Here is a 22,614-nt window from a genome sequence, read left to right on the forward strand (position 1 = left end):
GTGAACACCCTAAAAAATTTCGCGTAGGTTAATATTACAAATGCATTTTTTTTATAACATTTTATTAATAAAACTCGCTATGAACTAGGATTACAAGAAAAAAAATAAAACCAGTTTATGTTTAAATTTTTGCCACATTATTAAAATTTTTTTTAATGAAACCCCCCTTTATTTAATAAGATATTAAAGTATGGTGTAGTCTATTGATGATTTTAATGACAATTAAAATGAGGGATTTTTTATAAAATATATTCAATATCATTGGGTTTGTAAAAAATTAGTTTAATATTGTACCTTGTCAGTTTTTATTACTAAACATTTGGAGGATTACTAATAATATAAGAGTATAATTATTTAAAACTACCCGAAGGAATACGTATTAAAATAAACAAGATTTTATTAAAACCAAGTTATTAACAATATTTACCATCGTCTCAGCTAATCTACACCATATATTTCGTCACCACTAATAACCTTTCCTAACAAAGGGTGAAAAAATATACAGTTGAAATGAAACAATAAAAACAAAACACGACTAATTCATTCAAAGAACAAAATATTACAGATGGGAAATAAAATTGAGATCTTCTCTAAAGCAGCTACGTAAAGGAACCAAATTCATTTAATGGGAATCAATTGAAATTACATTCGTACAAGTACCAAAATTAAATAATTGTAATGTAAAAAAGTCTAAAGGAAGCCACAATGATTTAAAATAAAACCCTAACTTTGGGGTAGTAAAACAGGAAGCCAAAATTTTCTTCTTACTTCTTAGGAGTTTTTTGGGGTACCTTTTTCCCAATAGTAAAAGTATTAGGCCAAAACGGTAAATTATTTACATCTCTTAAATTAGAGGTAATAAGAGGATCATCATCAACTAAATCCTAAGTTTAAAATAAAATAAAATTCCATGACAAAAAAAGTAAGCTTACGCAAAAAAAACTAAACACAAAATGCCACTATATTTTGTCTAAAACTGAAAATTAAGTGGTCAGTGGAGTACGTTCGAGGAACACTAAAGAAATGAACAGAAAAATTATTTTTAAACAGCACTACCAAAGGTCATTTGTTAAAGGCGGAATAAGCTCAAATGAATATTTCATAAATAAATATATTAAGAATCAATGAATTGGAATTAAAAAGCAGAGTTAGACGGGGGTCAAAGGGGTCAATTGATACAATATCCTCCTTGTTTGATCACTTCGCGTATGGATTTTTGACAATTGGCAGACACCCATTGTTTCGGAAGCAATCGAGTTTCGTTTTCCAAAGTGAACTTTAATCGATCCAGCTGGTTCGATCTCCACATCATCTTCATTAGCTGCATATTCTAAACAATGTTAAAAAAAAATTAAGGAAATAGAAAACACAATTTGCAATAGCCAAGAAAGAAAAACTAAAAAAATTTAGAATTTTTGTAAGATAAAAAGATGACAGTCCTAAATAAAAGAAGCAAACCAACTACATAGCAACCAGGGATGGCCTAAATTATTCTAAGAAATGAAGTTTGTGATAAACCACGTTTAATATTCTCTTCCTCTCTTTCTCATAAGCAATGTGGCTTTCCTCAAAGCTAGTTTGATTCTCCACCCAACACCCACAAGCCTTATAAATTATATACATTCTGGGAATTGAGAAAGTCCAAGTAGGGGGAAAAAATAATTGGATAAGGCAGAAAAAAGAAACCTCCGCAAAAAGCCAATTGATGAATACATCGTAAGCAGAAAGGCAAAATTTTTTAAAAGGACGATATGACTATATTAACTTTGTTAATTATCATAATTTGGTGCATTTCTCAGAAATATTTAGTGATCAATGCCAAATATCGAGAATCATACGTAACATTTGGAAATGGAGTAAGATAAGTACTCAACTTTTATTATCAAATTAATACTAATTATCAATATTCCAACAAGGTTAAGTCTGAAAGGAATTTGCCCGTTTGCCCAGATCCACACCAGGCATGCAATATCATCTATAGGCGTTTTTGGCTATCACCAAAAGTGGTTCGATTGTGCAAATGCGCAGATCGTTCAGAATGTCCGTGGAATTGGATATCAAAAGACAAACATTCAGTGAATGTAAGCAGTCGGATTCAACTTAAGGTAAAAACTATATAATATAACCAAAAATTTAAGAATAATATATAAAGTGTGGCAAATAGTTTTGCAGTCCAGTGGGAGATTTACCGAAATGCGGAAGGAACGAGCCTGCTTTGCAAACAGGAATGGCCAAACACCTCAAAAGTGGCCTAATCAAAAGGGAAGCGTATGTGGGTTGCAATTGCGATACACAAACGCACTATTTTAAGGATATGAAAACTGATCTGGGAGAGTCACCAGGGTATACCCAACGACAACAAACATATTTTTGCCATCCAGTCAGTATACCACAAAATTATTCATGATTTTCACTAAAAAATTATCCAGAGTAAGAGCAGAGGTAAATTTTGCAATCAAAATTTGGATGACCATAAACTTTGTCTTCCAAGTTCATTCAAAAATAATCACAATAGCTATAAAGATTAGTAATTTGTTCCAATTAGAAAAACATTCCTTTACACAATGATAAGTTAATTGAATATGAAATGTAATGGAAAATACTTTTCTAATTGGAACCAAGATAATAATTGAATGACCTTGTGACATTTTTCAAGGTCACCCAAAAGATTTATAATTAGTAGCTCTTGAAACTTTTTTAGTGAAAACCCGGTATTCATCAAAAAGTGAGAAATAATACAAGGTTTACATTTTCTAAATTTAGTTACCGAAATGTAGAGAAAATGATTTATGCGGACACATCACCTATCGCAAATATGAAACTTATAAAAGTTGCGAATGTGCTCGAAATCAAGTATGCATGTGGAAGGAACGCAAAACATATAGGATAGCTTTACCATTATACGAAGGTCCTGTTTACCGAGGCTATTGCCTTCCTTATGACTATTAACAAAAAGGTACCACTCACAGCTAAGGGTTGACTAATCATTTTCTTCACTCGGGGAATGACCTCCTCCATTAAAGTAGTCGGCCACATGATTTCCGACACCAGGCCGTGAACTTTAGCTTCCTGAGCAGTTAGCTTATAACCACGCAACAACATATCTGATGACTAAAAATAAAATAAATTTACTCAATTAGTTAAATAATTGTTGACCAAGTACGTAAAGCCTTCATATATCTTACAATAATGGTCCCAACAGCTTGGGGTAGGGTCAAAGTTAGAGCCGCTTCAGGAATGTGGCCAAGTTTAGCGTAGGGTGTATAAAATATAGCTTTATCACTGGCAAAAACTACATCACAAAAGGTTAAAATTGCCACTCCAAAACCAACTGTAGCTCCATTTACCGCCGCCACCAGAGGTTTGCTGAATAATGCCAATATTTTAACCAAATCTCTGTAAAATTTTGTTGTATAAATTAAAGTTAATCATTTAGTTAAAAATAAATAAATAATTATTACTGTATCGCATTAGCTGTTTTTTCTGCAACTTTTAGTTTATCAGAGCCTAGCAAAGGACCCAAGTCAATTCCGCAACAGAAAACGCTTCCACTACTATTCAGAAGTACGAGTTTGCAGCTCGAGTCTTTACTAGCAGTGACTAAAGCGTCTTTCAATTCAATCAACGTCTGTTGGAAACAAAAAATTGAGCTTAAGACATATTTAAAATAGCACTTATTTGAGGCTAATATAATCACCTCAATAGCTAAGCCATTTTGTTTGTTGTTATTGGGAATGAGAATGATCTGAATGAATCCTGGATGTTTTTTCACAGCAATTTCTTTGTATCTAAAAGCACCCTCAGTATGACGTACGCTGAATCTCATCCCATCATCTTCATTTTTACGTAGCTTTTTTGATTTGGAGCCTTCAATTTCGGAAAAATTTCCATCTTTTCCATTGAGACAAAAAGTAAGGTTCCGCTGAAGAATATGGTCCATGTGATAAGAAAGAACGTTGTCAAAATTGATTTTGGATTTACTAAAGTTCTCTCCAATTTTCAATATATCAACGGCTGAAAAAAATTTATAAAAGTGACTGAATTTTTGTGTTCAGTATTTAACCACAAACTAGTTTTTTACCTTCTTTTTTAGCATCAACAGCCTCCAGTTTCACCTTCAACTCCGGCATATTTGCTTTCTTGGTTAATCCATTCAATTTGTAAGAACCATTGACAGGATATAAAACTTTGTTTTGAGAAACGGAAACATTTTTCCCTTTTGAATTTGTTTTCTCGTTGGATTTGGAATTGATGAAATCAAACCGAATGGCAAACTTTTCCTTTTTATCAGTTCTACTCTTCGCAGATGGCTTGACCTTCAATTTCTCAGGTTTTCCATTTTCCAAATATGACTTTGCATTTAAATTAGGTTTTGCACGCAAATTATCTTCAGTATTCTTTTTAAAGGTAAGAGTCTGTAGACAAGCAACTTTACTATTCTTGGTTTCTTGAATTTTGTTTGGTGATTTGGTTGATAAAATTTTAACTGCCCTTTTCTTGGCTAATGTGGACAGTTTGACTGGAGTCTTTGGTTTAGAAAATCGTTTCTTTAATAGGCGAGGTTTCCTACCTTCACCCAAAACCATATCAGGATTCCAATGTTGCGCCCATGGAATTTCACTCAAAGATGTGTAGAGTTGTTTCATCTCTCTACTACCTTTCAAATTATTCCATTTTTCAGATTGCTCGTCACTTAATGAAGAAATCGAGGCGTTAGTGCTACATGACGGAGATGTAGAATGAGACCTGTTTTCTAAATCCGAATCGGGATAAAACAAACTACCATTTGTAAGGTTTAAGTTATTTTGAACAGTCACTGTTGGATTGTATACTTTGGAAGCAGTATTTTCACAATTAAACTCCTGTTTAATTTTTTTTTGTAGGAAATAAGTATCTTGTGGTAAATTAAAAACAGTCACTTTCTGGGAAGATTTCGTTTTATCACAATTTTGTACAGATGAAGGAAAGGTGTTGTGGCCATTGCAGAACGTATTACACTGGGAAGACCCTTTATCTGAGTATTGAGCTTTCACACTCTTAAATGGCTCAGGAAGAAACCGTTTGGAAGAGCTGTCAATTTCTTCTTTTATTGTGACCAGGTCACTGGTTTTCAAAAGACACTTTTTTTCTTCAGCTTCATTTTTTTGTAAAATAACCTCTAACTTCTTTGAAGAAATGTTGAGAGAAGATGGTAGCTCCATTCCATTGTCTACCATTTTACAACTGTTTTTATGAGGTTTAGGAGGGACTTTTACTTTTCCTTGTCTAGCTTTAGTTTTTGTTTTATTAAAGTTGTAAACTTTACGCGAAACACCATTGCCTCTCTTTAAAGGACTTCCAGCTAAAACCAAAGAGAAGTTACTTAACCATTCGGGGTTGGTGTTCCGTATTAATGCGAGAGAAGAGTTCCAAGATGAGGTATCATGACAATCTGGTAAAGAAATGTCACTAACAATTACTTCTATGTCATCGTCGACTTTAATAACTTTCTTTGGCAACAAATCCAATTCAGAATGAAGATTATACGACAAAACACTTGCAGGCTTCTTAGATTTCATGTCCAAAAACAATGTTCTCACTTCCCAAACATATTTTCAAAGTGTCCATAGCCATCAAATAATCTACAAAATAAATAACTTATTTAAATACACAAATTGTACCTAAACAAATACAAAAGTCTTTTGGTATTTATTGCAATGGAAATTTTTTTAAATCTACTTTCCTATAAACCTGTTTAACCCCTTCCCAGATTTTGATGATTAGAAGGGGGCAATTTTTTTTTAAAGAGGTGACTGTCCAGTTTATTGCATTCAGTTTTTCCCCTAGTGACGTAATTTTACCCTCCCCCAACGGTTTCTATAAATTCCTAAGCCTAGTTCCATGCTAGAACTTCTCTTTTGACACAACCATATTTCGAAAGCCGATCACAAAAAATTCGAAACTATAACACTATAATATCGTTTTCCTTACTTCATCAAATGGTCGCTTTCCTTCTTGATTCCAAATTTAAAAATTAGGGTTAAAAATAAAAATCTAGAACAAAGTAAATGTAACTAGTGCTGTCATGTGAAGACAGTGAAGTAGATGTAAAACATTTTGAGATACTTTTGGAGTACCTTCGCTCCCGGTGCTCTTCTATCTCGTTTTTTCCACTTTTACATCTTTCAAAAGTGAAGTAGCCAATAAACATTCATCCCGCTATTACTACACCAATCAAATACCGCCGTCAATAATGACGTTTATACTACCAAGAACCAATGATCGTAATTTAAAGTGACAAACAAGATAAAAAACTTAACTAAAAATTTATATGAAAGAGGCTAGACCGGACCCCAAGGCGATTATTATAATAAACTCTTTTTAGTTCCTCCAGATTTTAAAGCTGTGATAGAATGGCTGGGGCATTGAGGAAATTCGTTAGGTTTGGTGCCCAATCAGTAAAACCATTATATTTTGGTTGGATAAAGCCCTATCATTGGGGATCTTCTTTAACTACAAGGTAACATACAACTATAATTGATGTTTTGTATGACAAGTGTTTCTTCAACAGTTAATAAATAAACAATTAAACCCTAGTATCATCTTCATGTACTGGTAAAGGCGCCAAGGTTATCGGTTATAATTGTGATTTTTTCCCTGTTCACTCAGGAATATTAGAATACTCAATCCAGTTTACAAAACTGCGGGTACTATGGTTCCAAAACAAAGCCTTTCCAGTTCTGCGATGGAACAAAAATTTATTGAATCACAGAAATTAGTCACTACTCTAAATGAGGAGCCAGACAATGATGTGAAGCTTAAACTTTACGCTCTATTCAAACAAGTAAATAATCTTTGTACTTAAACTATTGCCATCAGAACTGATAAAATTTAAAATTTTCGCTAGGGAACAGTGGGAAAATGTAACGTAGCAAAACCTAGTGCCTTAGATTTTGTTGGAAAAGCCAAATGGCAAGCATGGACTGCATTGGGTGAATTATCGAAAGTAATTTAAAATTCATTACAAATTTACAATTTAAAATTAGCTTAATACCTAAATATACTTATATTACGCAGGATGATGCGAGAGGTCAATATATTGAGACAGTGACCAGCCTTTTAAACGCTCAAAATATAAATAGCGCAACTGATGAGACCAGTGCTTCAACTTCAAATCAATACCCCGGAATGAATGTGATCAAAAACAATGGCATATTAACTATTCAATTAAACCGCCCAGAAAAGAAAAATGCCATAACAGCAGAGGTAAATATACTTTTACCAGAAAGTATTTATTTATAGTTAGGGAGAGTGACTATGTTGAGATGATTGGAGGGTCAAATTTTCCCCCAGCCCAAGATAGCAAAGCAAAAAGTCACCAGCATGTACGCTTCAATAGAGTCGAAAGACCAATGTGATCTAGCGCTGATTTTAATAAATAAATACATTTTGGCTTTTTCTAATTACATCAATTGTAAAATGATCAAATTATAACCAATTTTTTAGATGTACCTGAGTATTACTGAAATTTTGAATGAAGGTGACAAGGATAGCACTGTAGCGGCAATAGTTTTTCGTGGCACAGGAGATTATTTTTCAAGTGGCAATGATTTGAGTAATTTTATAAAACTCGGTGGGGGTGATGTAAATTTAGAAGAAATTGCGGCAAAAAGTGCAGTTTTACTTAAGTATTACACTATCATGGATTCAGTTTAGATTGAATAAGATTGGTAATAATTCTGTATTAATAGGAACTATGTAGATGCTTTTGTGAATTTTTCCAAGCCATTGATAGGTGTCATAAACGGTCCCGCAGTTGGAATTGCAGTCACAGTATTAGGACTATTTGACTTTGTATACGCAACGGACAAAGTATAACTTACAATGTAAATATAAATGGAATGATTTTTACAAATAATTTATATTTTAGGCGACATTTCATACTCCATTCAGTGCTTTAGGGCAATCACCCGAAGGCTGCTCTTCGTACACCTTCCCCAAGATTATGGGAAGCGCTAAAGTCTGCATCTCTTATTAGTTTCCTAATTTATAAATTCGTCAGGTTTTAATAAACATTCCATCCCAGGCAAATGAAATTTTAATGCTAAATAAGAAAATCACAGCTGCTGAGGCCAAGACATTGGGCTTATTAACTGAAGTGTTTCCCGGAGACAGTTTTGAAAAAGAAGTATCGAAAATATTGGACACTATTGCAGCCTTACCGAAGCTGGTATGTAATACTTAAATTAGGATTAATATAGGTAACCATCTGACTCCACACAACACATGTTTAATTTCTTTATAGTCTTTAGCATATGCAAAGCAGCTAACTCGTAATTCGGAAATTGAACTTTTACGCAAAGTGAATTTTGAAGAATGTGAGCGATTAAAAGAAAGGTGGGTTTCGGAGGATTGCAAAAAAGCCATAATGGCTTTTTTCCAGGGGAAATCTAAATATTAAGAGAATTGTAAAAAAATGTTGGGCTTAAGCAAAATTGCTAGTTATACAATATACTTTTTCCTAAAATTGATTTATGGGATATAAATATTTACTTTTGTATATTTTAATAAAATGATTATATAAAGGTGTACTTTTTTTCCACCATTTCGTTTAAAAAAAATAGACATTACACATACCATAAGCCTATCATAAGGACCTAATAATAGGCTTTTGCATGTACCTACAAATGATTAGATTACTTCTGACAAAATTAACAAGGCGGCCGGGCCGTAATATTAGTTCCACATTGAGAGGACATGGATATTAGTAACTTTACACATGATATTACAAATCTCATTTTAACGACCTATAAGGTATCAAATTCGTATTGACCAATAATTTAGATGGGTCCCTTAAGTGGTTGCTGAGAAATAATAGGCTACAGACGCATGAGTCTATAATATTATTCCATAAGTTTGTCACTTTGGGGAATATTTTACTGAGAGCTAGTAACCGAGCGACGTCATCAACAAGCGGACGCAAAACGGCGACGAAGCCCGTAATGCAGTCTTTCTTGTCAATAGCTCAGCTCTCAGTAAAACATTTGCATGTGAAGAATAGGAAGTGTCACACAACTGTTATCACGATGAAAAACATTTTCATACCCCATTTATCAACGTAATGATTTACGGGCCCAAAGGTGTTTCGAGAGACATATTTGTACCCTATCGTTCGTATTTGTTCACCCGTTGCTGAGAAACTACGGGTCGATAGTTATTAAAAAAATTAAATTAACCATCTGTTATGCTATCGCGGCACTATTGACAACGACTAACTACTATTACTCGTACCCTATATTTCTCAAAGGCCGGGAGTAGTGGCGTACTCCTGTAATCCCAATCGTCTGGGAGGCAGTGTGTCAGAATTTATAGCCCGGTGTATCGGTAAGGTTAAAACCACACCACCGGAGGTCTATCATCATAGTGCCCTACACCAGCGTCCACAGCCAGGTGACAAATCCAGCATGGGTAGTAGTACCCTACTACTGATGGTCTCACCTTAGACGCAAGCCACTCAACCCAGCAGAAGGTGCAACAATGGGACGACCAACCCCTCACTTCGCACACAGCAGTGGGATTAAGAGCGGATGCTATAGCAACTCCAGAGTGTCTAAAGGGGAGCGACGGGCTCACAGCGATCCGCATAACCCGGCACAGCTGGCACCGGAGATCCCGGTGTGCCCCACCGTGCCCTCATACGGAGGCCCGCCGCCCCACAGCAGGCTACCCAATCCGCCGAGGCGGCCAGTTTGCCTGGACCCTCTCCGTTAGCCTGAGCCAAAGCTCAGTTTCCAGCCCAAACCTGACCGAAGTTGGAGGTGGAGATATGACCATTTGATCAGAGCTAACATCTCCAAGTGCGCCACCGCCCTTATGGGTTACCAGAGCCGGACCCCGACTCCCCAGTAAAGCCACCAGTTATTGCACACTCTAACCCAATTAGGGCCCGTCTGGGAGGCAGAGTTTGTGGCTGGCCGTGTGAGGACGACCACAAATCCCCCAACGGGTGGTCCTTACCCCTGTCCCCACGTTGGCACATATCTCGCCCTCATTAATCAGATGTACGAGCGGACTGTATTGTCCCACACGTTACAATCGCGAAAAAAATATTTCTCGAAGGCGTTACGCCAAGACCCAAGAAGCCGTACCTTTTGCCGTCTCTTACGCCCACCGAAGAAACTACCTTATTGGAGATTCTTGCAACGCATTTTCCACCGGACCACACGACGGATCTTTTGATTACAGTGCCATTGCTACCCCTCAAGGTACCGTATCAAGACGAAATTATAGAGCAGTCTCTTTGACTTGCATTGTCTGTAAGCTTTTGAAGCACATCACCAGCTTGTGGCATCAACGCAACATGGCTTTCGAATAAACCACTCAACTGAGATCAAGCTCATTAGCTGTATTGAGGATTGGTGGACAAGGGCTTACTTACTGATGTGGTTTTCTTTGACTTGGCCGAAGCATTTGGCAAAGTCCCTCGTGAACTACTGAAAGCCAAGCTGAGAAGTTTTGATTATCACCCAAACTTTTACAATGGATCTCTTCCTTCCTTGACGAACGCCGCTTCTCCGTGGTTCTTGAAGGGGAACAGTCAAGCTGTTATTCAGTCCCGTCAGGTGTTTCTCAAGGTTCTGTTCTTGAACCTCTGCTGTTGATTTTCTATATATATGACACCCGGAAAACTCTTTGCTGCTATATTCCGAGCTGAGGCGTCATGCCTACGAAATAACAAATTGGGCTGTTAAATGGAAAATGCCTTACACGAGACAAAGACTGCGCATCTGCGTATTGGCACAGTACCATACAGTGATAATCCAGTTTATCGCCTTCGTGATATCGACATTAAGCGTACTGCCACTCACAAGTACCTAGGTGTGGTTATCTCTCCTAACTTATCCTGGAACAGGCATATTCAAAACATTGCCTCAAAGGCCATTGGCTCTCTTGATTTCTTCGCAGGCGCCTATACGTGGGTTCGTACTCAATTTTCCGGTTGCAAATCCTTGACTTATCCAGGTTATCCGTGACTTTTTTGTTAATATTCCTACTAATTTTCTTGTTTTCATAGGTAAAAGTACAAAGTGAAACTTTTTTTTGTAATATTACTTAATTGCCAGTCATAAGTGCGTAAGCTAATATACTTCATTTTTCGCCAACCATATATTGGGAATATTCACTGCTGTTCCTCATCTGTATGGGATCCATGTTCCACAGGAGGTACACTAAATCCCAATGAGAGCGGGCAGAGAAAGGCTGAAAGATTGGTTAAGAGCATGCCATTCTATGACTGTGAGAACAGCGTCAGTGGTGCGATTTAGACCCAGTTTGGCAGTTTTTAAGCTCACTCCTGTCTCTAGGCATGTCCATGTGGCACAAGGACGCTCCTCTTCGGTAGGACTAGGACCAGAAGTTCTCCTTCTGCCCGAGTATCATCTTCTTCTTGGATGATAGTACCAAAGCTGCCAAGGGCTGCTCATAGTGATTACGTACGGAGATTCGGAAGAGTGGGTTGTTTGGTTCAGAAAATATATGTTGATATGAAGTTTGTACAAGAGGGTCAAAGAGTTTTTTTATCGAGGCCTCCATGAGTATTGTTTTTGAGAAGTCGTTGAAAAAAGGCACTTTCCGGTAACACGCTAACATCGGTGTTGATGGAGAAAGCTTTTCCCAAATCATTAGAATAGTGATCCTCCTACGTATTGTAACCCGACCACCTGTTTAAGGGCATTATAAGTCGGTAGATGACTTGGGCCTAAGGACTGGTGGTGCCTTGGGTATTAGCCTAGCTAGATACTTTCAGCAATAATCGGCCGACTGGTCTCGTAGGGCGGGAAATAATAATAATAATAATAATAATCAGCTAGGATCATAGCCAAGTCATCTAGCGACTTTTATTGCCTTTATTCAGTTGCCCGGGTTAGATTGCGTAGGACTTAGGAGCAGTGTTCCTAAAATGTCACTTTTTTCTAATATAGGCCATGTCACTGGTAAATAGTGACAAGTAATGGCAAATTTTACAAATAATGGCATATAGTGACAAATAATGGCATATAATGACAAATAGGGGAAAAAATTATTTTGTACTCTTAGAACACTTTATTTGCTATAACTTTTAGCAATGAATAAAATAAAAATATTTAATTGTGTTTTACAAATGTTTCAAAATAGCCAAACATTTTATATATTTATGTGAAAAATATAAAAAATAGCCCAATGGTATTTCATACGAAACATTTATTAGTATTTTTACTTTTTCTAATATTTGCCACTATATGTCAATTTGTCACTAAAAATCATTATTTACCATGACACTTTTTGCCACAATAAATGTCAGGTGGTATTTACCACCCCGGAACACTGCTTAGGAGGGTGGTGGAAAGCCCATCATGCCACGCGAGTCAACAGCTCCCTACACGTATTGATACATTTATCAATAAGATGAAAGAATGGAATTGCTGAGCGATTCCTGCCGTGGAGCTTACATCCTTTCAACCATAAACTTTATAAATAAAATTTGATGTTTATCTCTGTATATAACCATAAGTAACATAATATTATAAGTATGACAAATAGCCTAGATTATTACCGAACTGATGTTCACAGTTATTGCGCAATGCAGGTTTTATTCAGCACGGAGCCCCCTAGTGTCTAAAATGTGCCCACATATATACTAATGCCAAGAACATTAATATACTACTCCGTGCGGTTGCAAGTCCAAGTCAGTGTTGAAAATAGGTTCGGTTAGAAAAATAGCATTGAAACAATGGAAGTGTTATACTTATCTCTACTATGTTACTTATGAGATAATGTATATATAAAATCAAAATAAAAGAGTTTCCACTATTGTAAAATTAATTAATTAATTGTACAATAGTGGAAACTCTTTTATTTTTATTGTATGTACAAGCGAGCCGGTAAAAATTCTTTTAAATAATGTATATATTGTATTATTTTCAAGCCTGGTGCGATGCACAATCGTGTTTTTTTTCTGGTTTAATAAACTTGCTACTACCACTACTACATTTCGGTCAGCAAAATATTCCCATTCAAATTATATTTCGCTGTTATGCTGTCGCGGCAGTATGAAAACGACTAACTACTATTACTACCACTTAGGGGTGTAAGTCGGAAAATAAAAATAAACCTCAGAAAGGAACATATGTTTCAATTTTTTATTTTTCCGATTGGCGGAAAATTAACAACTACTACTACTATTACATTTCGGTCAAAACAATAGTTTCACTAAAAATATATTTCGAGGTAAAACTAAAAAGTGCGGGCGGTGATTGTATGGGTCGATGTACAAGCAGAAGTTGCAGAGCGCACTTGAGAGCAAAAGTCAAGTAAGTCTTCGATAGGGTTTTTTTAATAATATATAGAAAGCCTTTCACATAAAACAGACTCATTCCTTAATATGTTTACACTTTTTTAACTTAAATGTGTTTTTTGAAAAAAATCTTTATTTAAATCACACAATGTATATTTCAATGAAGAAATAAAAAATTGCTAAAAACAGGTTTTCAAAAAAATAAAATATATAGAAAATCTGAGCAAATACAGTGGCGTCACCAGGATTTCAAAACTGGTGGCGCTTAAGCCATAAAGGGGCGTCTCATTGAGTGATATGGGGGAGGGGGGGGCTCCCAAAAAGGTTTGTAAAGTTGAAACATTGAGACCGACTTGGAAAAATGAAATTTTGATGCCCATCTTTAAGTTTGAAGAAACTTTTCACCAAGTGAATTGGAAAAATTCTGAATTTTAGGAGGCGCTTTTCGGAATTTTTAGGTGGCGCTTCAGAAATTTTTCAGGTGGCTCAAGCGCCGCCTAAAACACCCTAGCGACGCCACTGAGCAAATAATAATTAAATTACTGATAAAAGTAAAATATCCGTTAATTATACAGGAAAAGAGCCATTGTTTAAAAATTAATTAATTCAATAAAATCAAAAAAATACGATTTAAAAAAAATTTGATTGATTTGATTTTAATTTAATTAAATTTAAAAAATATCAAAAAAGTGCCAACCGGGTAACTGCCATTAGATTTGAAACAAAAGTTGGTTTTTTCCAAATATGGATTTTTAGACGTGCTAGAATTTTGCTCTTGGGTAGCGTACTAATTGGTGTTTCAAAACTGAACTGCATTTGCCCTAACAGGTTTTTTTTTAAATACATAGTCCACTGTACGAATATAAATAGTGTTGACTTAAATACTTCAGCTACACTTGGATATCAAAATGCTGAGATTAAAAAATAAATACTCCCAATGTTCCAAAATATTTGAATCTTATTACTCTTCATCAAAATGGTAATCGAAATTATTACTTTAATCAGAAGTATATGATACATCAGAGAAGATAAGTTTTTAACTTCCCGATAATGTTATTTGCACGCGCACTCTATTTTTCGGAAGAAAAATTTTGTCCCTAGTGAAATCGTAATATATTAATTTTTAAAACTATTTTATAGAAGAAACATGGTATGGTTTACATAAATATTTCTAGGTAGTGAAATTTTTACGATATACATCGCGGTAAATTTTTCTCGGTTGTCGCGAAAATAGGACCATTTGAAAACCACCTGAAGTGTTTTCAATTTTCACATTCTAATACTTCTACTATAATACGTATCAAGAAATTACGTTTAGACACAAAAACATTTAACTGTGCACGTTTTAATCCTAGTTTTTACCAGAAGCCATACGTATCAAAAGTTAAAATGAGTACAAATCAAATCGAATTTAACATTAATGGTGTTCAAGTTGAAACTAAAGGTGAAATACGGACAATTTGGCTGGACAATTTAGCCAAGAGAAATGCTATGACAAAAGAGGCAAGTTTATATTTTACCTCTCCATATAATTTAATAATAAATGTCCTGTAAAACTTAGATGTATTGTGGAGTTACAGATGTAATAAATCAAAGCGCTAAAGATGAATCGATATTATTATGTGTCCTTAGAGGTAATATAATAACATTTCACGATAGTACGAAAGTATATAATTTACTCCCAAACAGGTAAAGGGGATATTTTCTGTAGCGGAACTGATCTCAAAAACGTAGATATACAGGATAATAACACTTTAAAGTATGTTTTCTTGGTTATAAATTTTATAAATATGTAATAATATAATCCTGTTATTAGAAATTACGTGGAATCATTTATTAATTTTCCCAAACCAATGGTAGCTGTGGTGAACGGTAATGCTATTGGAATTGGTACTACAATATTGGGACTTTGTGATGCGGTGTACGCGATAGAAACGGTAAAGGAAATTTCAAATAATAACTTCCAGTTAATGATAAAATAATAATTACTGTGTTGTTTAGGCCACTTTTATCACCCCGTTTTCCAGTTTGGGATTGTGTCCTGAAGGTTGCTCTTCTTATACGTTTCCACGTCTAATGGGAAAAAGAAAGGTTCAAATTAGCTTTTAAAAGTATCGTAACAAATACTTTTATTTACGCAATTTCTATAGGCCTATGAGATGCTAAGTTTGGGAAAGAAAATCAATGCGATTGAAGCTAAGAACAATTATAATCTTGTAACTGAAGTGTACAACACAGATTCATTTGATGCAGAAGTTGAAAAGCAAATTTTCAACATGACTAAATTATCAAAATTAGTAAGTATTGAAAGAAAATTAAGAAAATATTTTTAAAACAATTTTATTGCTTTTTTTAGTCTCTTTATTTGTCCAAAGAATTACTACAAGGAGCGGAAAAAGAAATTCTACTCAAAACTAATAAAAAGGAAATTGAAAATGTAATAAAATGTAAAAACTCTGATTTCTTCAAAAATGCATTAGAAGCTTTTTTGCAGAGAAAAAAGAAATAATTTATTTTAAATTTTCAATTTGTAACTTTTTGATAAGATATTTTATATTCATAATAATTTAAAATAAAACTAATATTTTTGTATTATGCAAAACTTAATGAGTATGGTAACATTTCTCAAACAAAAATTTTCAATGGCTAATGGCAAACAGGACCATTGCCACTAACAATCTCTTTACGGACATAATTGGCTTGTTCTTCGTTGATACCAAGTTTGGCCCACTCATTTTCAAAATCTGCCGTGGTACCACATCTTCCAACGTAGCCATTTAGTCGGCAAGCTACGTGAGAAGAAATAACGTCCGACCCTTTAATTCCCAAGCTTTCAAATAAATTGGGATGATTTTGGAGCACATATTTTTGATGGTATCTGTAAAAACCATACACAATTAACATTAATTATTATCAAAAGGTGCCCTCTTGATCAATGCACTCACAATTCTGCCGCGTAAAATGTTCCAGCTTTATGGATTTCAGTAACAATTGTTTTATTAGTTACGCTTTGAATTTGTTTCATTTGAGTATCAGCGATATTTTTTTGTTCATCATCATGATAATATATAGCAGACTTGTATTGAGTCTTATTTTTGCAAGATGGATCGTGCGTTTTCCAAAAGACAACCAACAGCTTTTCAAAATTCGTCACAGTTGGATCAAATTCAACCTCAATAGATTCGGTATGATCACCTCTGAAGAAACATTAGTGTCTTGAAATTGGTATTTGAAATTATAATATTTACGCAAGATTCAGAAATCTTACAAATCCCGGTAAGTAGGGTTCACTTTGTTTCCACCAGTGTAACCGACTTTGGTGCGAATTACTCCAGGTGTACAGCCGTAATGAGCGTCGCAACCCCAAAAGCAACCCAAGGCAAAGGTTGCCTTCTTAGTTTCTACATCAGGTTCGAATAACTTCATATTACGATAACTCTGAGAAAACAGCAATTATTTACCACTTATAACAAATAAAAACAGAAGCATATAATATATCCCTAACAAAATGTTATTTTCTGTAAAAGTGTATAGTATCAGTGTGACGTCACCCATGATTTTTCCATAGAGAAAAAAATACGCCTAAAATGGCAGCAATGGCCAAAGTTACAAAATGATATTACTCTATAGGGAACTAACACTCCAGAGCTTTGGCTGTGCCTGCCATGTTGGGTGGAATTTTTTTTTATAGGAAAAAGCATGGGTGACGTCGTGTGGCGTAGAACTTAGCTCCCTATATTTGCAGACTGCCACTGATTTTTCAAAACAAACCGTGCTTTCCAATTTTCACATTTCCCAGTAAATTGCGAGTCGATGCGATTTGGCGGCGATTGACACTTCTCTCAAATTATATATTATAAACTTCTGATAAAACGTTTATAAAAAACAAATGGCGCCAAACAATTTGTTTAAAAAAACTAAAGAAAAAACCTTAAGAGTACGTTTCAAACAGGCACAAAATACTAACAATTTGACTTCCTAAAAGTTGACCCATAAGCTTGAAAAAGTAAATAACTACCTTCCCAAGAAAATGCAGAACTTTCGTATAGTTGCCAGACCCTCAGATAAAAACAAAATGAAGGCCATAGGGATAGTATATCTATGCTCAAACGCTTACCAGACCACGTGACAGATAGTAAGTGAAAAATCTGCGTACTCCCAAGTAGGTATTCATTAGTACGGCAACTGTCAAGGGGGCACCTCATCCGCTCAATGACGAAAAATATTGCGCAACAGTGAATTTGTAATCGAGAAAACCCGTCGGCTCCGGACTCCCCACGGTTATGATAGGAAATTTCGCAACAATTCGACGTTCCTTTTTGCGAGAAAACAGGACTCCACGGTAATTCCCGCTGCTTTGGAAAAAGGGGCAATGAGGACAGCGGGGGCTAGGAAATAAGCCCTCGGGTTTTAGAAAGCGGGTTTACCTGCAGGTGGATTTTATTACGCTACCAATCAGAGTCCGCATTCACCTTTCTATTCAAAAACTAGACCAATAGGAGAATACGAGGTTTTCCCAATACAATTACGTCTTTCACGTTCGTTACAAATTTTGTCGAAAAAAAAATCATGCTCCTCGTCGTTTGCGTTTTGCTCTCGATTTTTTAAAAGTTTCGGACTCGTAGCTTTGAAAAAGCGTTATTTTTAGGCCAATATTAAACACCGCGAGAATGTTACCCGGCGTTGGTGTTTTTGGCACTGGTAAGATCGTCAAAATACTCGTGCCTTGTCTCAGGGGTCGAGGCTTTCGAGTTGAAGCTATTTGGGGGAGAACTGTTGAATCGGCTGAAGCGGTGGCTCACGAACTGGGGATACCCTTTTACACAGGCGTGGTTGACGACCTTTTACTTAGAAAAGGGGTAGATTTGGTGTACATAGTATGCCCTCCTCATTTACACGCTCAAATCGCAGCCAAAGCTCTTGGTATCGGGAAACACGTTATTTGTGATCGTCCAGCTGGGCTATGTCAACGAGAAGTGTTGAAAATGGTTCGGGCAGCTCAATATTATCCTCTATTGATCTCCGTAATTTGCCACAGTTTGAGGTTTTTACCAGCCTTTGTACAAATGAAGAAAGTTATAGAAGATGGATACATTGGTACCGTAACAGTGTGCGACGTGAAGGTTCAATGCGGTACAACGGCAACCATGGACCATTACGATTGGATGTGCGATGGAACTATGGCTGGTGGACTTCTGTCAAACATTGGCAGCCACATAATTGATATTCTCACGTACGTTACGGGACAAAGAGCCATCAGGGTACACGGCATGCTACGCACATTTGCAAAAACCAACGAGTTTATAAAAGGAATCCGCCAGATCACCAGTGATGATTTTTGTTCCTTTGAAATGGAATTGGATAAAGGCTCTTGCGCGACTGTTGTTCTTAATAATCACATTCCGGGTCAGTTCCTTCAAGAAATTTTGGTGTGTGGTACCACTGGATATGTGGTGGTAAAAGGAGGAGACTTATACGGCAGACGCCATGACAGTCTAAAGGAGGACGCTCTTTATTTGGATGTAGAAGATTTGAAATATTCTTCATCCATGCTCCCTAAAAGTAGCTCTCAAAGCACTTTGGCTTCTATGATGTCTGACAACATTCAAAATAGACTGAATGTCATTCTTCCAAAGCCATACATGAAAGGTCTCATTAAACTGATCTCCGCACTCAAAGAAGCTTTCACTTCGGCTGAGGATCGCAACAACTGGATCAAAGAACCGGTAGCCATGGCAGCTTCATTCGAAGATGGTCATTACATTCAGGCTGGTAAATATAAAATCTTCTATCTTGAAATATAAGCTATATTTTTGATATTTTTTTTAGTAATTGATGCCATCAGAGAATCATCAGAATCTCGGAGTTGGATCAAAGTTGAGCTACATATGGAGGAAATAGATCCAAATCCCGTACTTTCTTCTCTACTTAGAAGGAATACATACTCATTGTGAAACTAATTCTCAATGATTAGTTTAAAAGAAAACCTCCAAAAAATTTAGTTTTGTTAACTTTTTAGTTTCAAACTGACACGTAAGGATAAAGGCATTATGGGCCATTTTGTTGTAGATTATAAAATCAACTGTGATATTTATTTAACTTAATATAGTTTTAGTAGTGATTTGCATATTCAAATAGTATCATAACTACCCGATACACCTTTTATGTGTGTATATATAAAATATTTAATTTATGCAACACTGATTTTTATAGCCAAATAATTTTAAGGGCCCATTTTACCTTATGTTTGTTAAGTTTTCATCAACTACTGAGTTTACTACTCATTCACGGCATTATTTTAGTTTTTCTACAATAAAAAACCAGCATTTAGCCTTTCCATCACCCTCCCTAAGAAGTATGTATATGTAAAAATCATTCCAACCATAACTATCATAAAAAAGAATCTAATATACAGCTACTGTACCTATATTTCTGTTAAGAAAGCCAAAAGATACTTCTTGCTAGTCACTGTATTTTTGAACAAATTTTAATTTGTTGTAGGCATGTACGTTTATCTTGAATATGTAAATTTATTGCACTAGAAAAAGCCTAAAAGTAATAGGTAATGTAGCCTAATTCAGGATTCGGAGGTTGTGGGAAAATATTGTAGTGGAAGTGGATGCAGGCATCCATGGCCTTTCATGTGTGAAATTAATGTACATGTATTTTTGGTTTTAAGCCCAGAATATCTGCTAGATACATTTTTATGTTGTTCTCTCTCTCATTTTAATCTTACTGTGCCATTTCAAGATTTTTAACACCTCTTTTTTTGCTTATAAAATTGGAAAATAAAGCAATTTTTTAAAACCAGGATGTAAGTTTTATTTTCAACCTTTTACCTCAGTTCAAAAATATCTGAACAGCTCTAATCAAAACCATCGAACCACTAAGCACAAAATTAACAAAATGCACCCAAGCGTGATGTTTCAAAAACACATTTTAAAAACTTAGGCTATGTGCCTCCATCTACAATTAAATTGCCACATTCATAATATTTTAAAAACAAAACTTTTAAAGGAGCTACTATTAATTCTTCGAGTATATTAAATATCAGTAAAGGAAAAGTTCCTAGAAAATGATCTCTTCTGTCAAATATGTCATACATTAAAATGAATAGGCCAATAACTTGTTTACACCCAAGATAAATAAACTTACAGGTATATTTCATATTTCCCCACCATAATTGTGCAAAAGACCACATGCAAGGTCTTTCCCTCAATTAAAGAACCATGAGGGTTCATTCTATGGATATGGATGAGGAAGGTCCCTCAATCCCCATTGATTAAAAGCATGTTCCGCATGCTTTTATCCACTAAATACCCTTCATTACATCAATGTGGCCTTCAAATGAAAACATTCTTAAATCGGAAAACCTTAAAATTACCGGAATGGATTAAATGTTTTCTTTGATAAATCTCAATATACTTCTGCAGCCCTTTGTTTATTTTGATAAAAATCTATTTGTACGGTTAACAAACTCCAAAAGAATGCATAGCAATGTCAAAAAAACCGTGGGAAATTATTCAGCATGATAATAATAACAAGGTGTAAGTACGTTAAACTTGCAAATCAAGAAAAGACCATGTGATATACACGCTCGAAGATCCCCGAGTTATGCCATATATTTAGGCGTAACTTGATGGCGTCTATAATTTCCTCCCAACCTTGGCATGAATGTTAAACCCAGATGTGTCACTCAGTTTCTCCCCTCCTCAATACAATACCTTCCCTTCACAGTTATCAAATTGACATCCCCCTCTTTAAAAATAAGCTTTTCTTCCTTTTTTGTCCAGAGTTAAGAAACCGTGAAGAATTTATATTAAATGACTTTCGCGATGAGAAAGTTGAAAGTTTCATTCCGGCTTCAGGACTGTCTTAAGTGAGGATTTGATATACCCAGCTTATCCTCTTTGCCATCATGACGCGAGTTATTTCTCTTCTAGGATTTCAATTTTTATTAACTTTAATGTTTGTTAGTAGCAGTAATAGTAATAGTAGGAACACTCTCAGCAAGAAAACATTCCGTTACCAATTTCCCTATGATTATTACGGTGATACTGATAGATATAACGAGTTTTATAACAATTATGTTGATAGATACGGATACGATCCCTACCGCCCTGAAAGGTACTACCCCTATCCAGGACCACCACCACCACCCGAAAATAGATATGATCCCCATGGACCAAAATACATCGGGCCAGAAATTTTCCCTGGCAAATTCTTAGGAAATGGAAGAGTTAATCTGTTGTTTGGAGGAAGAGATGCTGAGCTGATATGCAATCTACCAACAGGAGCTAATGTAGTTTCAGTAAGTTGTTATTTTGTATTAATACTATTTGAAAATTATAACTTTGTTAATCATTTTAAATATTAGTTAGTTTAGTTCTATTTGCAAATTGTTAAATTTTAAAAAAAATTGCAAACTCGCAACGAACATTGAAATAAAATTTCTTATGATTATGTCTTATTGCCAAATAGTGATTGTCATATATTTTTAACCAGAATCCTGTTTGGAGCAAAATCGAAGGCGGATATCCTTATCCCAATCAACCTGGATATCAAATTTTGGATTTTGATGATGTCAGATTCACGCATCACTTATTTCAAGGCTCATCAGTTGTTTTAATCAGAGATGTCAGGCCGGTTGACTTTGGTGTATATCGGTGTGTAGCAAGTGCTCAAATGAATCAATATGGCGACACCGAAACTGTGTTTCAAATTATAGAATTCTTCAGAAACTAACTGGACTACTATCATAAATAAAATCTGGTAACATATGAAGCCCAGCTTATCAAATGTGACATGCATAAAACTTCAAACCATTGATACCATATTTCACTATTTTAAATAAAATATACAGGTTCGGCACGTTTCCTAATCATTAATTTAACATATAACATCACCAGAGTTCAACACAAGGATCTTAGAAAGAGGGTTGCAAAAACACCCATTTGTATTTGTTTTAGCGACACCCGGGCCCCGGCCCCGGAGAATGGGACATAGTTTATAGACGCAAAGCTTTTAGGCCTTGCCATTTCACAGTAACCCATGCATACCCAAAGATTTAATAATTTTTTTAATAGTTACCTCCTTATCTTGTCAATTTATTCAGTTTATAATTCAGTAACGAGGAAAAGTAGCTTCAAACAAATCCGTAAAAGTTCAAATATATAACCAATTAACGAATGATTTGAAGAAGATGCAATCCAAAACCGGTAAACACTTTCCCGCTCACTGTTAAAATCAAAATTTTATTCAAAATGGCTGATCCACGGAAGTACGAAATGGAATTGGAGCAT

The 22,614-nt window shown here is 35.4% G+C and overlaps 7 protein-coding genes across 12 annotated transcripts; 5 read left to right on the forward strand and 2 right to left on the reverse strand.

Annotated features, from left to right (window-relative positions):
* Nucleotides 1-1,093: 1,093 nt before the first annotated feature.
* LOC149926565 (uncharacterized) lies at nucleotides 1,094-22,558 on the reverse strand. Of its 2 annotated transcripts, XM_090158929.1 has the most exons (8): nucleotides 22,403-22,558; nucleotides 15,302-15,385; nucleotides 4,082-5,621; nucleotides 3,698-4,014; nucleotides 3,462-3,628; nucleotides 3,186-3,396; nucleotides 2,968-3,111; nucleotides 1,094-1,330 (listed from the first exon to the last, which is right to left on the reverse strand). In XM_090158929.1, the coding sequence occupies exons 3-8, from the start codon at nucleotides 5,556-5,558 to the stop codon at nucleotides 1,169-1,171; spliced, it is 2,478 nt and encodes an 825-aa protein (XP_090015055.1). In that variant the 5' UTR covers nucleotides 5,559-5,621; nucleotides 15,302-15,385; nucleotides 22,403-22,558; the 3' UTR covers nucleotides 1,094-1,168. The 2 variants fall into 2 exon arrangements, with proteins under 2 accessions (XP_090015055.1, XP_090015056.1); XM_090158930.1 differs by lacking the exons at nucleotides 15,302-15,385; nucleotides 22,403-22,558 and adding an exon at nucleotides 5,971-6,106.
* Nucleotides 1,663-3,066, forward strand: LOC149926566 (uncharacterized; the record flags this gene model as incomplete). The annotated part of the gene is made up of 5 exons (XM_090159263.1): nucleotides 1,663-1,716; nucleotides 1,800-1,856; nucleotides 1,917-2,105; nucleotides 2,165-2,380; nucleotides 2,764-3,066. Coding segments are annotated over 5 exons (702 nt in total), but the record flags the coding sequence as incomplete, so codon positions are not given.
* On the forward strand, nucleotides 6,286-8,570 carry LOC149926567 (enoyl-CoA delta isomerase 2-like). Its single transcript, XM_090158163.1, has 9 exons — nucleotides 6,286-6,499; nucleotides 6,649-6,823; nucleotides 6,887-6,985; nucleotides 7,057-7,245; nucleotides 7,486-7,667; nucleotides 7,731-7,851; nucleotides 7,910-7,999; nucleotides 8,066-8,209; nucleotides 8,285-8,570. Exons 1-9 carry the CDS (start codon nucleotides 6,393-6,395, stop codon nucleotides 8,438-8,440), a joined length of 1,263 nt encoding a protein of 420 aa, XP_090014289.1. The 5' UTR covers nucleotides 6,286-6,392; the 3' UTR covers nucleotides 8,441-8,570.
* On the forward strand, nucleotides 13,228-15,821 carry LOC149926568 (uncharacterized protein B0272.4-like). The gene is made up of 8 exons (XM_090157713.1): nucleotides 13,228-13,328; nucleotides 14,668-14,815; nucleotides 14,874-14,946; nucleotides 15,002-15,071; nucleotides 15,129-15,249; nucleotides 15,314-15,403; nucleotides 15,463-15,609; nucleotides 15,669-15,821. The coding sequence occupies exons 1-8, from the start codon at nucleotides 13,276-13,278 to the stop codon at nucleotides 15,819-15,821; spliced, it is 855 nt and encodes a 284-aa protein (XP_090013839.1). The 5' UTR covers nucleotides 13,228-13,275.
* On the reverse strand, nucleotides 15,637-17,669 carry MsrA (methionine sulfoxide reductase A). 5 transcript variants are annotated; one of them, XM_090158934.1, is made up of 4 exons: nucleotides 17,430-17,669; nucleotides 16,581-16,750; nucleotides 16,258-16,509; nucleotides 15,637-16,190 (listed from the first exon to the last, which is right to left on the reverse strand). In XM_090158934.1, exons 1-4 carry the CDS (start codon nucleotides 17,484-17,486, stop codon nucleotides 15,959-15,961), a joined length of 711 nt encoding a protein of 236 aa, XP_090015060.1. In that variant the 5' UTR covers nucleotides 17,487-17,669; the 3' UTR covers nucleotides 15,637-15,958. The 5 variants fall into 5 exon arrangements, with proteins under 5 accessions (XP_090015060.1, XP_090015062.1, XP_090015061.1 ...); XM_090158936.1 differs by having other exon boundaries at nucleotides 17,331-17,459; XM_090158935.1 differs by lacking the exon at nucleotides 17,430-17,669 and adding an exon at nucleotides 17,280-17,345.
* Nucleotides 17,481-20,109, forward strand: LOC149926570 (glucose-fructose oxidoreductase domain-containing protein 2). Its single transcript, XM_090158931.1, has 2 exons — nucleotides 17,481-19,084; nucleotides 19,142-20,109. The coding sequence occupies exons 1-2, from the start codon at nucleotides 17,983-17,985 to the stop codon at nucleotides 19,264-19,266; spliced, it is 1,227 nt and encodes a 408-aa protein (XP_090015057.1). The 5' UTR covers nucleotides 17,481-17,982; the 3' UTR covers nucleotides 19,267-20,109.
* On the forward strand, nucleotides 21,279-22,057 carry LOC149926571 (uncharacterized). Its single transcript, XM_090157714.1, has 2 exons — nucleotides 21,279-21,623; nucleotides 21,818-22,057. Exons 1-2 carry the CDS (start codon nucleotides 21,279-21,281, stop codon nucleotides 22,055-22,057), a joined length of 585 nt encoding a protein of 194 aa, XP_090013840.1.
* Nucleotides 22,559-22,614: the final 56 nt, after the last annotated feature.

This window comes from Leiobunum rupestre, chromosome 9 (assembly GCF_980474605.1).
Source record: "Leiobunum rupestre chromosome 9, qqLeiRupe1.1.hap1, whole genome shotgun sequence".
Taxonomy (NCBI): domain Eukaryota; kingdom Metazoa; phylum Arthropoda; class Arachnida; order Opiliones; family Sclerosomatidae; genus Leiobunum; species Leiobunum rupestre.